The 14,537-nt window shown below is 43.3% G+C and overlaps 3 protein-coding genes across 5 annotated transcripts; 2 read left to right on the forward strand and 1 right to left on the reverse strand.

The window, feature by feature from the left end:
• Positions 1 to 1,095: 1,095 nt before the first annotated feature.
• Positions 1,096 to 2,606, reverse strand: LOC310803119 (tubulin alpha chain-like). Of its 3 annotated transcripts, none has more exons than XM_083667779.1 (3): positions 2,438 to 2,606; positions 2,195 to 2,343; positions 1,096 to 2,084 (listed from the first exon to the last, which is right to left on the reverse strand). In XM_083667779.1, the coding sequence occupies exons 1-3, from the start codon at positions 2,556 to 2,558 to the stop codon at positions 1,104 to 1,106; spliced, it is 1,251 nt and encodes a 416-aa protein (XP_083523905.1). In that variant the 5' UTR covers positions 2,559 to 2,606; the 3' UTR covers positions 1,096 to 1,103. The 3 variants fall into 3 exon arrangements, with proteins under 3 accessions (XP_083523905.1, XP_083523904.1, XP_083523903.1); XM_083667778.1 differs by having other exon boundaries at positions 1,096 to 2,150; XM_083667777.1 differs by having other exon boundaries at positions 1,096 to 2,150; positions 2,189 to 2,343.
• Positions 2,607 to 7,118: 4,512 nt separating this feature from the next.
• Positions 7,119 to 8,797, forward strand: LOC310803997 (tubulin alpha chain-like). The gene is made up of 3 exons (XM_083669038.1): positions 7,119 to 7,311; positions 7,406 to 7,554; positions 7,665 to 8,797. Exons 1-3 carry the CDS (start codon positions 7,191 to 7,193, stop codon positions 8,643 to 8,645), a joined length of 1,251 nt encoding a protein of 416 aa, XP_083525164.1. The 5' UTR covers positions 7,119 to 7,190; the 3' UTR covers positions 8,646 to 8,797.
• Positions 8,798 to 10,315: 1,518 nt separating this feature from the next.
• Positions 10,316 to 13,914, forward strand: LOC310803512 (tubulin alpha-1C chain). Its single transcript, XM_083668320.1, has 4 exons — positions 10,316 to 10,427; positions 12,217 to 12,439; positions 12,550 to 12,698; positions 12,809 to 13,914. The coding sequence occupies exons 1-4, from the start codon at positions 10,425 to 10,427 to the stop codon at positions 13,781 to 13,783; spliced, it is 1,350 nt and encodes a 449-aa protein (XP_083524446.1). The 5' UTR covers positions 10,316 to 10,424; the 3' UTR covers positions 13,784 to 13,914.
• The last annotated feature ends 623 nt before the right edge of the window (positions 13,915 to 14,537 follow it).

Here is a 14,537-nt window from a genome sequence, read left to right on the forward strand (position 1 = left end):
GCAAAGCATTTGAATTTCACTGTTATAAAAATAAAAATATCTACACCTCCCAAATAAAGCTTTCCTAATCCTAATCACGCTTGCATCTGTCCTCCCTACTGTGCATGACTTGTGCTAATTCCTACCGGAAGATCAAGAGACTTAAGCGCCTTACTTATGCTACATGAAAAGATTTGTGTGTTATTACCATACATTCATGTTTATTAGCTTGGCACAAATTAGAAGAGCTACCAATCTTAAAACGAAGCAGTACAGAGATTCAACCACAGGGTGGCGTAGAAGGTAGAAATTATATCAGAGTTCAATATTCAGTACATCGTCATATACAATACACAACTTATATAGCTTTACTCATACTGTCGCTTGGAAAGCAGTTTGAAATGTGACAGGGGTTGACCTTAAATTTGGATATCAAGTATGACCATGCACAAGTGAAATTGAAAGTCCATATTACTCATTGCTCATTGTAAATGAGTTGCTGACAGAGGTAGCAAGGATCATATCAAATACTTAATGCATGCTGATTAAACAATCAGAACAATGTCACTCTTCTTTGTTCTGTAGTAACTACTGTACAAGAAAAATGAGTAGTGCCACAGTCCCAAACTACAATGACTCATTTTGCGATACCATTCTGTTGGATGATAATGCAAATGCAATCAAATGTTTATTTAATAATCTTTCAGTCCATGGACCTTTCAGTCCATGGAAAATGAAATATTTTTCAAGGATGCAAGAAAACTTTGGGATTTGTCAGCCTGTGAATTGAATCTGCATCATAATGTAGTTTCTCAATTAAACAAGAAACACAAGAAACAATTCTCCTTCAATAATTTATTGCATATCACAGTCAGAAGATGACGGACGGAAGAAATGAGTGAAAAATAACAGAACTGTAGAAAATAAAATCATTTTAACACCAATACATTCCCTGAACCCAACCACAGTATAATTCATTCACCAGATTTTTGTTACCAACAGACAACGTGTATCTATCATGTGTGACAATGCTTGCTAGACATTTTTTAAGATGATCAAAGCTGAGCCATGTAAACTTCTTAACATTGATAAGCATGCTAGTGACTAGGGGGAATCAATTCACTTTAATATTCCTCTCCCTCTTCCTCTCCCTCTCCTTCAATTGAATCAACTCCCACCTCCTCATAATCTTTCTCCAGGGCAGCCATGTCCTCCCTGGCCTCAGAGAACTCTCCCTCCTCCATACCCTCACCTACGTACCAGTGCACAAAGGCACGCTTGGCGTACATCAGGTCAAACTTGTGGTCAAGACGGGCCCAGGCCTCTGCAATAGCAGTAGTGTTGCTAAGCATACACACAGCCCTCTGGACCTTGGCCAGATCTCCACCAGGCACCGCAGTGGGGGGCTGGTAGTTGATACCAACCTTGAAACCAGTGGGGCACCAGTCAACAAACTGGATGGAGCGTTTTGTTTTAATGGTGGCAATGGCCGCATTGACGTCTTTGGGTACAACATCCCCACGATACAGCAGACAGCACGCCATGTACTTGCCGTGACGAGGGTCACATTTCACCATCTGGTTGGCTGGTTCAAAGCAGGCGTTTGTGATTTCAGACACTGAGAGCTGCTCATGGTAAGCCTTCTCTGCAGAGATCACTGGGGCATAGGTGGCCAGGGGGAAGTGGATACGGGGGTAGGGCACCAAGTTGGTCTGGAACTCTGTCAGGTCAACATTGAGGGCACCATCGAATCTAAGGGATGCGGTGATGGAGGAGACAATTTGACTAATAAGCCTGTTAAGGTTGGTGTAGGAGGGACGCTCGATATCTAGATTCCTACGGCAGATGTCATAGATGGCCTCATTGTCCACCATGAAAGCACAGTCAGAGTGCTCCAGGGTGGTGTGGGTGGTCAGGATGGCGTTGTAAGGCTCTACCACAGCAGTGGACACCTGGGGAGCTGGGTAGATGGAGAACTCAAGCTTGGACTTCTTGCCATAGTCAACAGACAGGCGCTCCATCAGTAAGGAGGTGAAACCAGAACCGGTACCACCTCCAAAGCTGTGGAAGACCAGGAAGCCCTGGAGGCCAGTGCACTGGTCAGCCTGGAGAAAGAGAGGAAAGAAACATAATGATATTATTGTTAAATGAGGACAAGAGTGAGACTGAGTCTATGTTGAGGAGACATCACTTATGGTTCTTAGGCGACGCTCACCAGTTTGCGAACTCTGTCCAGAACCAAGTCGATGATCTCTTTGCCGATGGTGTAATGCCCACGGGCGTAGTTGTTGGCTGCATCCTCCTTCCCAGTGATCAGCTGCTCAGGGTGGAATAGCTGGCGGTAAGTTCCAGTGCGCACCTCATCTAGACAAAGTAAGAGCTGTTAACGAAATAACTCAGGACCAATCAGATAGTACAGTGCTAGCAGTATCAGTGTTTCTACACCAACTGATCTTACCAATGACAGTGGGCTCCAGATCCACAAACACAGCTCTGGGGACGTGCTTGCCAGCTCCAGTCTCACTGAAGAAGGTGTTGAAGGAGTCGTCTCCTCCTCCGGTGGTCTTGTCACTGGGCATCTGTCCATCAGGCTGGATCCCATGCTCCAAGCAGTAGAGCTCCCAGCAGGCATTTCCAATCTGGACACCAGCCTGGCCCACGTGGATGGAGATACACTCACGCTGGTAGAAAAGAGACAATGATATAATCAATTCATGTAGCACGTCACAAATTACATTTCATGCTGGTTGAAAAGGGAAAACGGGCAATTAAATTGAATTCAGTCCCACTGCACAATTGATGTGTGTGTGTGTGTGTGTGGGGGGGGGGTGGGGGGGGGGGTGGATACTGTAAGGCTGAAATACTATGTGATGGTATTTTTCCCACACAGCACTGCAGCCATTCCTCACAATCGTTCCCTCTGTTCTGAGTGAATGAATGTAATTGAGAGAGTGAGAAAAGTGGGAATTGTGCCATGTAGAGGCATCGCCCTGAACTGCAGTCTGCACAGTGAGGAGGGAGAGATAGAGAGAGGGAGGGGGAGAGAGAGAGAGAGAGAGAGAGAGAGAGAGAGAGAGAGAGAGATGATAGCTGCAGCATACAGTAAGCTAAAGCATGACGAATCACGCCACCATCCCCCACCTCTTCCCCATCTCCCCTCCTCCCGCCAACTCCACCCTGCTGTTACCAAGGGATTTGCCCACATATGCCGGCGAAGCAATGTCAGTTGCTAAGCAACTAGGCACTAGTTAGAAACCGTTTGATTTTTGGCACCAGAGGGGCTTGTGCTCACTTCATGTAAAAATAATAAACTAGCTTTGCCTGTATCGGTTAATGTGCACCCTACAACACAATGTCCCAGTTATCTATAGTTCATTGTATTCTGATACTCGCATGCAAGTGCTACATTCTGTTATTGTGAAGCAGCTGGGGGGCTTAACAGGAACACCCAGGATATACAAGGGTGCAGCTTTATTTAAGGCTTTAAGACAAGTTCATCTGCAGGAGACCACTTCAGACAAATGCATAACCCTCAACCCACCTTTCTAGGTCTATGCGCAAATGACTGCACCAAAGATGGAGTAATTTCGCACAGTGTGAAATATACATGTTTACTGGATGAACAAAAAAAAGCTGAAGCCTGGTTTACCGACTTCAACGTGCTATCTTAAGAGTGACAGTATATGCTGTCTCCGATTCGCACAACATTTCATTTTAGGCGCGCGTCACACAACTCTAAGTATATTGAATTGCATCAGGGTTTACAGTAGGCACTAATCAGCGGAAGGGGTTGGGGTGAAGGACATCTCGATAGAATGTTCTATCCCACGTCATGCTTGTCTAACAACTTGACCAACTGAAAGCATCTTATCCAATAATGCTACATAAGCCTTCACAAAGTAAACCTTAAAAGAATAAAACCCACCAAACATAAGGTCGGGATCAGTTTACCTGTGGTGACATTTTTATCCTATATAGACCTGTAGCTATAATGTAACGAATTATTCTGAATCGAATAATACAAATACAAAATTACAAATAACATTCACTAAAATGTTTTCCCCCGTATATGAATAGGCTAGATTTCCTCGAAATCTTGGAATCATGTCCTGGCTTCTTAACCACATCGGCAATTTATACCATAAAATGTAACCATGGAATTATTTAGAAAAAAAAATGCTATTGTAATGTTATTTAATAGGCTACCTGATTTATTATACATCATATCGATTGGATGGTTGAGTATCGCCTAAATCAATAACACAAACACATAAAATATTAATTATGCACGCCTTCAATTTCTAGATGTAGGCTACTCACCATTGTTATTTTTAGAGAGGAGTTTTGGAGAAATATGTAGAAAGATTGGAGATCTTTTTATCTCTTCGGTGGAAATAGAAGTTACTTTATCCGACAGCTAAGAGTCGATGTAGTAACTGTTCTCTAACACCGTGGCGCGGTAGTATTTGTAGTGTTACAAGGAGGGTTGAGCCAGCATACATGAATAAATTAATACATTAGCGCCACGGCAGTGTGTGAAACCTGTATGTGAAGAGCGGTGCAATTGGCCTGCCCTACCATATTAGCAAAGGACGTTATCAATGTGTCTCTAAACATTTCCGGTCTGGTGAAAGTGCTTTGTGCGTAAAGTAAGGACAGGCTCGTGAGAAGTGTTCCATTTGGATAGGCCCATGATGTGGCAGTGTGCTTACACATCTCTTTGCCTACATATTTAGTATGCAAGGTTGGGCTAAAGAACATCCCCCTTAGCTGGGAAATCAATACTAGGCATTTGTCAAACAGATGGGGTAGGGGACAGGGGTTTGACAATGATTTTGATAGGCAGAGGGATAGGCAGAGGGATCTGTTCACATACTAGTTTCTAACACACTGAACACATACTATATGTAATTCACAAACAGAGGGAATGTTAATTAGAATGTAGCTCTCACTCATGAAACAGAACTGTATTTTATTCTCCCTCATTGACTGTAAGCAAAGTCAATTTAACATCTTTGATATTTTCAAGGTGTTTCATCCCTGCTTTAGCTGACCATTTGCTATTGCTAAATGTAGGAAATTGTTAGTCATCCATCAGTCTGTGATTGCTGTGCAGTAGTCTGACAGACAGGGAGGGGCTAGCAAAATAATTAGATGCAGCTGTCTCTTTGAAACATTGCCCCCATCTCCTCCTTAATCCCCTCTCCCTCAGCCTTTGGCATTACTGTTGGCCTAAATGGTGTGTGTGTGTGTGTGTGTGTGTGTGTGTGTGCGTGTGTGTGTGTGTGTGTGTGTGTGTGTGCGTGTGTGTGTGCGTGTATGTGTGTGTGTGTGTGTGTGTGTGTGTGTGTGTGTGTGTGTGTGTGTGTGACTGGTATTCCAGACATAGGGCGAGGAGGAGTGGTGGAAGGACAGCTGAGGGTCCATGTGTTTGCCACAGTGACATACCAGTCACATGACCCACTGCAGAGGAGTGGCGTCACTGCAGCAAAATCTTGAACAAAGAGGGGCGGAGGCCTGCCATACCCGATGCAGCAAAAACCATGCCCTTTGATTCTCTGCTATGATATATGAATGGACTTTATAAATATATTAATTAGCTTTATAAATGTTGAATTGATGTTTAAGGTCTATAACGTTTCATTTGTTTGGTCTTAATTTCACTGTTTTTGTTGGAAATTGATAATGCAGCCTACATCTATTATTTTGCGGTCTATGATAGGAAGATTAAGCATACTGAAGTAGTAATGATTGAATAATCCTTTCATAATGGACAGAAGCATCTGTGTATTGTTTGTGATACAGTACATGCAACTTTTCCATGATTAACAATCTATTTGAAAGGCATCTAATATCAGATTGGTACACAGTAGATATTTTAGCACAGAGCTGTTCTGCACATTCTGCATCCACAGATCAAGGAGATTTTTCTGCTAATTAAGTAATAGAGAATAAATGTTACGGCCTACTGTATGTGTGTGTGTGTGTGTGTGTGTGTGTGTGTGTGTGTGTGTGTGTGTGTGCGCGTGTGTGTGTGTGTGTGCGCGTGCGTTTGCGTGTGTGTATTATTCGTCAAGCATTTATTTAACCATATGACCCTCTATAAAGGGTGTTCAGTTCAAAATCAAAGTAATATCTCGAATATATCAGGGAATTAGGGAATAAACAGCATGCTTTGTCTTTTATTCGGATGTCCAGGCAGCGCAGCTGATTTGAATGAGGAAGCGCCGCCCTGCTCTTCCTTCTCCCTCCCCCCGCAGTGGTCCACCCTCTCTGGTGCTGTCTAGAGGAGAAGAGTGCATTCACTGTTCATCTTTTCGGCATCTCCATCGTCTCTTTCCTCAAAAAATAATCACAATGGTGAGCCCATCGTATGAAATAATATTTTCGTTTTTCTCTTACTTTTACTTCGTTGCGTTAATACATTAGATAATATATTCCATATAACACCTTGGTTTCAGTTGCAATGGGATATTCGATGTTTTTGTGAGGGGCGAGAAACTTCTTTCACTAAACGTAGCGTCTTCAGACAGCTGTATTCTGAAGATCTACATTCTGAAGATAGACCAAATTTATGAGTTGCTGATGTTCTTGTTTCATTACCGTAGCTCTTGGTAACAATTTATTTCAAACGTTTTTTTCATAGCTACATCCACTGTCACAAGTGTTCTATTAGTAACCAGCTAACACGCAATTGTAAAAGAAGGCCGAGGCTCATTCTGCTGCGCAAGACGCTCATCAAAGGACTTTGGAGAGGGTGTGAAATCATGCCGTAGCATGTGGCGCTAATTCCATTTGTGTCGTAGTTAATAAGTTTAATGGAATAGAATGAAATAGCATGGAATTTAGAAGATGTGTCTTATTCTACGATCGCAGTACAGTCAAATTAATTGCTACGCATCTCTTTTTTCTAGAATTGAAGCTAACACGACTATCGGCAGTTATTGGCCTTACTGTAGTCATTATCGGCATGTACTGTAGGCTACAGACTGACAGATATTTAAATGTTGACTTGTTTGAAAAATATTTACTTAAATGGAACTAATTTCTGATTATATGCAGCTGATTTTCTATGATGAAATTAATGATGCATATTTTTTTTCAAACAGCGTGAGTGCATTTCTGTTCACGTAGGCCAGGCTGGCGTACAGATTGGAAATGCCTGCTGGGAGCTCTACTGCTTGGAGCATGGGATCCAGCCTGATGGAAAAATGCCCAGTGACAAGACCATCGGAGGAGGAGACGACTCCTTCAACACCTTCTTCAGTGAGACTGGAGCTGGCAAGCACGTCCCCAGAGCTGTGTTTGTGGATCTGGAGCCCACTGTCATTGGTAAGATCAGTTGGTGTAGAAACACTGATACTGCTAGCACTGTACTATCTGATTGGTCCTGAATTATTTTGCTAACAGTTCTTACTTTGACTAGATGAGGTGCGCTCTGGAACTTACCGCCAGCTATTCCACCCTGAGCAGCTGATCACTGGGAAGGAGGATGCAGCCAACAACTACGCCCGTGGGCATTACACCATCGGCAAAGAGATCATCGACTTGGTTCTGGACAGAGTTCGCAAACTGGTGAGCGTCGCCTAAGAACCATAAGTGATGTCTCCTCAACATAGACTCTGCCTCACTCTTGTCCTCATTTAACAATAATATTGTTACGTTTCTTCCCTCTCTTTCTCCAGGCTGACCAGTGCACTGGCCTCCAGGGCTTCCTGGTATTCCACAGCTTTGGAGGTGGTACCGGTTCTGGTTTCACCTCCCTGCTGATGGAGCGCCTGTCTGTTGACTATGGCAAGAAGTCCAAGCTTGAGTTCTCCATCTACCCAGCTCCCCAGGTGTCCACTGCTGTGGTAGAGCCTTACAACGCCATCCTGACCACCCACACCACCCTGGAGCACTCTGACTGCGCTTTCATGGTGGACAATGAGGCCATCTATGACATCTGCCGTAGGAACCTAGATATCGAGCGTCCCTCCTACACCAACCTTAACAGGTTGATTGGTCAAATTGTCTCCTCCATCACTGCTTCCCTTAGATTCGATGGTGCCCTCAATGTTGACCTGACAGAGTTTCAGACAAACTTGGTGCCCTACCCCCGTATCCATTTCCCCCTGGCCACCTATGCCCCAGTGATCTCTGCAGAGAAGGCTTACCACGAGCAGTTGACTGTTTCAGAGATCACAAACTCCTGCTTTGAACCAGCCAACCAGATGGTGAAATGTGACCCTCGTCACGGCAAGTACATGGCGTGCTGTCTGCTGTATCGTGGTGATGTTGTACCCAAAGACGTCAATGCGGCCATTGCTACCATTAAAACAAAACGCTCCATCCAGTTTGTAGACTGGTGCCCCACTGGTTTCAAGGTTGGTATCAACTACCAGCCCCCCACTGCGGTGCCTGGTGGAGATCTGGCCAAGGTCCAGAGGGCTGTGTGTATGCTTAGCAACACTACTGCTATTGCAGAGGCCTGGGCCCGTCTTGACCACAAGTTTGACCTGATGTACGCCAAGCGTGCCTTTGTGCACTGGTACGTAGGTGAGGGTATGGAGGAGGGAGAGTTCTCTGAGGCCAGGGAGGACATGGCTGCCCTGGAGAAAGATTATGAGGAGGTGGGCGTTGATTCCGTTGAAGGAGAGGGAGAGGAAGAGGGAGAGGAGTATTAAAGTTTCTTAATTCCTATGCAAATTCTCACATTCCTAGGTGACCCAGGGCTGAGAATTATTGATCTATTCCCTTATGATTCTGCCTTAAACCAGTATTGTGAAGTAGTAGGATAACAATCTAAAATCAGGATGGAGTTAGGCAAGTGTCCACAAGTCTTTAAAATGTGTTCATGAAGATGCTTTGCTGTTTCTCTGTCATTTGTGGCGAGAGCCCAAAAAAAATCTTATCCATAAAGATGTTTCCTGCCTGTCTCTGTCCTTGCTCTTTACTTAAAACACATGCAACGTTATTTCACTTCAAGGGGCTGAACAGGGGACACATTTACATTGTAAAAAGATGGACAAATAAAGTGGTATTGTATTACAATGTTCAGATTTTTTGAAGAAAATATAACACTATTTGAAGATTTTGAACAAAAGAACATCTGTGTTCATATTTTGAACGACTGTAAACAGTTCCATCCTCTTAACATATATCCCTTTGTCCCCACATGTTAGACCAATGTGTTATTTTACAGACAAATTATGGACACTTACAATCCAATACTCTGGCTCCCTCTTGTGGTTTTAACGTCTGCAATCTCATGCTAAATACAATATATTGTTACACATATACTGTACTTCCACTGTCTTTTCCTTTGAGACATTTATTTAACATAAAGTATAATTTCAAAAGTCTATCAATGCATCATGCAATGTATCAGGTCAGTGCTACATCATTCTATGGCAATGGATGAGGTCTATCTTTTTTTCCAAGCAAGTGCAGCACATACAAACATTTTAATGTTAATCATGCCTACCACAAAGTGTGCAAGATAAATATTTTATCATGGAAAGGCATATCTCCTCATGAATCACTTGGCAATGGCACAGATAAAAACCCAGCAGAGTCAGCAAAGTGTGTGTGTGTGTGTGTCAGGGGCTAATGGACATAGCCATCCATCTTTGGACAAAGAGACTGGTGTCATGAATCCGTTGACAATCGATAAACCTGTGGTAAGATACACATGGTATCTTAATTGTGTGCACTACAGTGTATACACCGGGCATCCAAACAACTACATTGACTGCTGTAATTAAATATTTCAAGTGAAGTTAATTCTTTACATTTAGAAATGTTTCTGAAACTGCTTAAAACACTATATTCCAAAGGTTACTACGCACGTGTATGGGGATAATGCTCGACTTATTAAATGACAGCGTTTCCTACAAAGTCACTTGTTTTTCAGCTGCAGACCTACATTTTATCACTCCAATGCCTCTCAAAGATGTAATTATTTGAAATATATCATCAAATCGCATTTTTGAGAAAGATTGGTTTTCATGGTGACATAAACATGATATTATTCATCATATTTATAGATTTTACCGTAATTTGAGACAACGTTTCAGAGTTTCACTGACTGTGGACTAATATGCCGTCAAGGTCTACTTGGTCATGCTATAAGAATTTGCTTATCACCACAATGATGCAGGCTACATTCTCAATCTAACCGTTTCCTTCTTCCGTGCCTAACGGCATCCATGTAGATGTTTAAATAGTCCAATAGAACGAGCAACAAACGCCTCTTTTCCTCTGAATGGGCGGTATGTTTCTGGCCAAAGCCCGCCCAAATGTGGCGGACCGTCATAGGCTATATAAAAAGCCCCACCCCGCCAGCCTCGGTATTGAAACTTCTCACAATAGACTCATAAAGGTCTCTGTGTGAGAGTTAATTCTAAATCTACGGTTTCTTCTTTTTAACTTTACTCTACATTTCTAAACTCCTCATCTTAGACATGGTAAGTGTGAATATAAGAATACCTGTAATTGTAATGTAGTCTACTTTGTGATGGTGTCATGATATCCTAACATAATTAGGTTATTCGTTATCAATCGAACATGACACCGTTATACCTGTTGCCTTAACTGTCTAATGTATGAACAACTCTTTGTAAAAGTGATGTTTGGTTAAAAAAAAAAAAAAAAGAAGAAGAAAAAACACATACAGTGACAGTCCATCATAATCCGGCATAAATCCGATGCGACAAATTCCTTCATTTCAAAAAGGCACAATTCTTTCTGTTACATGAAGCGCCCTTTGAACACAGTGTTGGATGAGTTGTCGGAGATTTTCTACTACTGCGCCACAGAATCGGAGGCCTATACGGGGCGGCGCTAATTCTTCCTTCCTCATCCCCTCTATTCGTCACTAACGAACACTTACTTTGTTACGTTGATGCACTGCGGAGAAGTGGCACGCGGTCATTCTAAGTATGCCTGTGAAATCTAGGTAGTTCGGCTACATGTTCTTTGCCTCAATGCTTGTGGTCATGATTCATCACCTACGGTGTAAATGCAGTAAAACCTAAAATGTTGAATCATACCATCGATATGATGTAATCATGTGGTTTACAGACTCACAATAGACATGTTGCCTGGATGTGAAAAAAATAGGCCTATCCAAAATCACTATAAATGGCAGAAATCACGGAGTCGAATGTCAGGGCAAGTATCAGAAATTGTTAAAATGAATCAGGGGGCCCACCTCAATAAGCCGGTGACACGACCATCGAATGTCAAGAACCACGTGGGTCCGTGTTTCATTAGCCTACATTACAACAGCAATTTATGTAGGCTGGTTTATGGATTTATAACCGATTATAAAATAAATCCCCTATAGTCCAAAGACCTGTATTACACATTTTATTTCACTCGACGCCATTTCGATGAGAAAAGGGAGTAGCCCATTTCATTCGATGGAAATGTTGGAGGCTCTTCATCTATGGCGTTTCAAATGGGAATTATTTTTTCCTCGACGGAAACTAATGAACTCTCAGCTACAGTGTCACAATGTTGCCTTATCTGGGCTTTTGTACCTCCCACTGTCCATGCCTAATCTTTGCCATGCTGACTTTCAGTTGCTTTACAACAGGGATTACTGCACACCACAGCTATAATCACTCCCATTGTCGTGAGCACCCAATAGTGTGACCGCATGGTAATTAGACCGACGTGACTCAGAGGATTGTGCTATTTAGGCCATGTTTTAAAATGTATTTATCTTCACATTTTCATTAGAGAACACATTTCAATTTTCAAATCGTTATTGTTAACAGGAGGCACAATTAATTGACATTAACTCAGTCATTGACCAATAAAAGTATTAGATGGGCTACGCCCTTAATTGGCACATTAAGCCCTTTGTGTTCTTGGGTGCTTCCCAAATTATTTTCTAACCCAAAAAAAGAAAAACCTCAGCTCTGGTTTAACATTTCTAAACTGCTTGTGAATGTATTTGCTCATGAAAATAATAGCAGTTAACCCCTCAATGAAGCAAACGCATGCTTTTTCTGCTGCAGTGAAACAGAGCAGGTCTGTCTCCCTCATAGCTGCATATTATCACTGACACACTGAGTCAGGTGACCTGTGTGCTGCTATTAGTGCCACACAGCCACACACAGAGAGACAAAATGGCTCCCTGATGAGAAACTGTAATCTCCTTTTGATATCTGAAACTGTAACAAGCACTACCAGAAAACATGCAGTGTCAGAGTGATCAATAACACACAATTGTTCTCCCTCCCATAGCGTGAGTGTATCTCCGTCCACGTGGGCCAGGCTGGTGTCCAGATTGGCAATGCCTGCTGGGAGCTCTACTGCTTGGAGCATGGAATCCAGCCTGATGGAAAAATGCCCAGTGACAAGACCATCGGAGGAGGAGACGACTCCTTCAACACCTTCTTCAGTGAGACTGGAGCTGGCAAGCACGTCCCCAGAGCTGTGTTTGTGGATCTGGAGCCCACTGTCATTGGTAAGATCAGTTTGTCCTAAAACACTGGGGGTGGAGTCTCAGACACACATTAAGTCCTGGGCTAGATTTCACTTTTAGGTTGTTTAATTAACAGCTTTTTCTTTGTCTAGATGAGGTGCGTTCTGGAACTTACCGCCAGCTATTCCACCCTGAGCAGCTGATCACTGGGAAGGAGGATGCAGCCAACAACTACGCCCGTGGGCATTACACCATTGGCAAAGAGATCATCGACTTGGTTCTGGACAGGATCCGCAAACTGGTGAGCATCGTCTAAGAACCATAAGTGATGTCTCCTCAACATAGACTCTGCTTCACTCTTGTCCTCATCTAACAATAATATCATTATGTTTCTTTCCTCTCTTTCTCCAGGCTGACCAGTGCACTGGCCTCCAGGGCTTCCTGGTCTTCCACAGCTTTGGAGGTGGTACCGGTTCTGGTTTCACCTCCCTGCTGATGGAGCGCCTGTCTGTTGACTATGGCAAGAAGTCCAAGCTTGAGTTCTCCATCTACCCAGCTCCCCAGGTGTCCACTGCTGTGGTAGAGCCTTACAACGCCATCCTGACCACCCACACCACCCTGGAGCACTCTGACTGTGCTTTCATGGTGGACAATGAGGCCATCTATGACATCTGCCGTAGGAACCTAGATATCGAGCGTCCCTCCTACACCAACCTTAACAGGCTTATTAGTCAAATTGTCTCCTCCATCACCGCATCCCTTAGATTCGATGGTGCCCTCAATGTTGACCTGACAGAGTTTCAGACAAACTTGGTGCCCTACCCCCGTATCCATTTCCCCCTGGCCACCTATGCCCCAGTGATCTCTGCAGAGAAGGCTTACCACGAGCAGTTGACTGTTTCAGAGATCACAAACGCCTGCTTTGAACCAGCCAACCAGATGGTGAAATGTGACCCTCGTCACGGCAAGTACATGGCGTGCTGTCTGCTGTATCGTGGTGATGTTGTACCCAAAGACGTCAATGCGGCCATTGCCACCATTAAAACAAAACGCTCCATCCAGTTTGTAGACTGGTGCCCCACTGGATTCAAGGTTGGTATCAACTACCAGCCCCCCACCGTGGTGCCTGGTGGAGATCTGGCCAAGGTCCAGAGGGCTGTGTGTATGCTTAGCAACACTACTGCAGTGGCAGAGGCCTGGGCCCGTCTTGACCACAAGTTTGACCTGATGTACGCCAAGCGTGCCTTTGTGCACTGGTACGTAGGTGAGGGTATGGAGGAGGGAGAGTTCTCTGAGGCCAGGGAGGACATGGCTGCCCTGGAGAAAGATTATGAGGAGGTGGGGGCAGATAGTCTGGAGGGAGAGGATGAGGGAGAAGAATATTAAGAATGAGTTTCAGCTTTTCTCAACAACCATTTTCCTTAACATTCCTCTGAAACAATTTTTTGCTGTCCCTTTGTAACCTTGACTTAAGTCTTTCTTTTATTGCAATAAAAGTACATTTTAATGTTTCGAAACTTGTATGTGTATTTTATTTATGCAGCCTGTAATATGAATTGTATACATTAAAAGCTATCACACAGACTTTATGTAACATCAAGTTAGTATTTTTCACTTCCAAGCTTTCAACTCTTATATTTACAACAAGACATGACAGTAATATATCCACAGAAAGAAGTCCTGTGAAAGTTTTGACATTCATCACTACCACCGATCTTAAAAATCTGCTCACTAGCTATGACACATCTGCTTTGTTGGATATTACAGCTTGCCCTGGGGGAGAATGAAGTGAACTGGTGGAATTTTCCTGATCTCAGCAGAATAAACTTAAAATAAATTTAAAAAGTGTATGAAAATGAAGTAGTGACATGTCAGTCAAGTTTCTCAATGCAGCTACTGCTGTCAACTTTGCTGGTTACCTCAGCCACACAGTTCATGAATGAATATCACTTAGTTGAATAAAATGAATATCACTTGGCCTGGTTTGATTCAAAGGGTTGGATATCGTGGACTGAAACGTATCCGCATAGCCATTCAGGACTGTAAGACAATTGTTTTTTGCAAAGTATACCCTCAACCTATGTACTAGTGGAATGTTATGTGATACAAAGCAACGTCAGGGAGACATGTGCAGTGCAGT

This window comes from Argentina silus (assembly GCF_951799395.1).
Source record: "Argentina silus genome assembly, chromosome: 4".
NCBI lineage: Eukaryota > Metazoa > Chordata > Actinopteri > Argentiniformes > Argentinidae > Argentina > Argentina silus.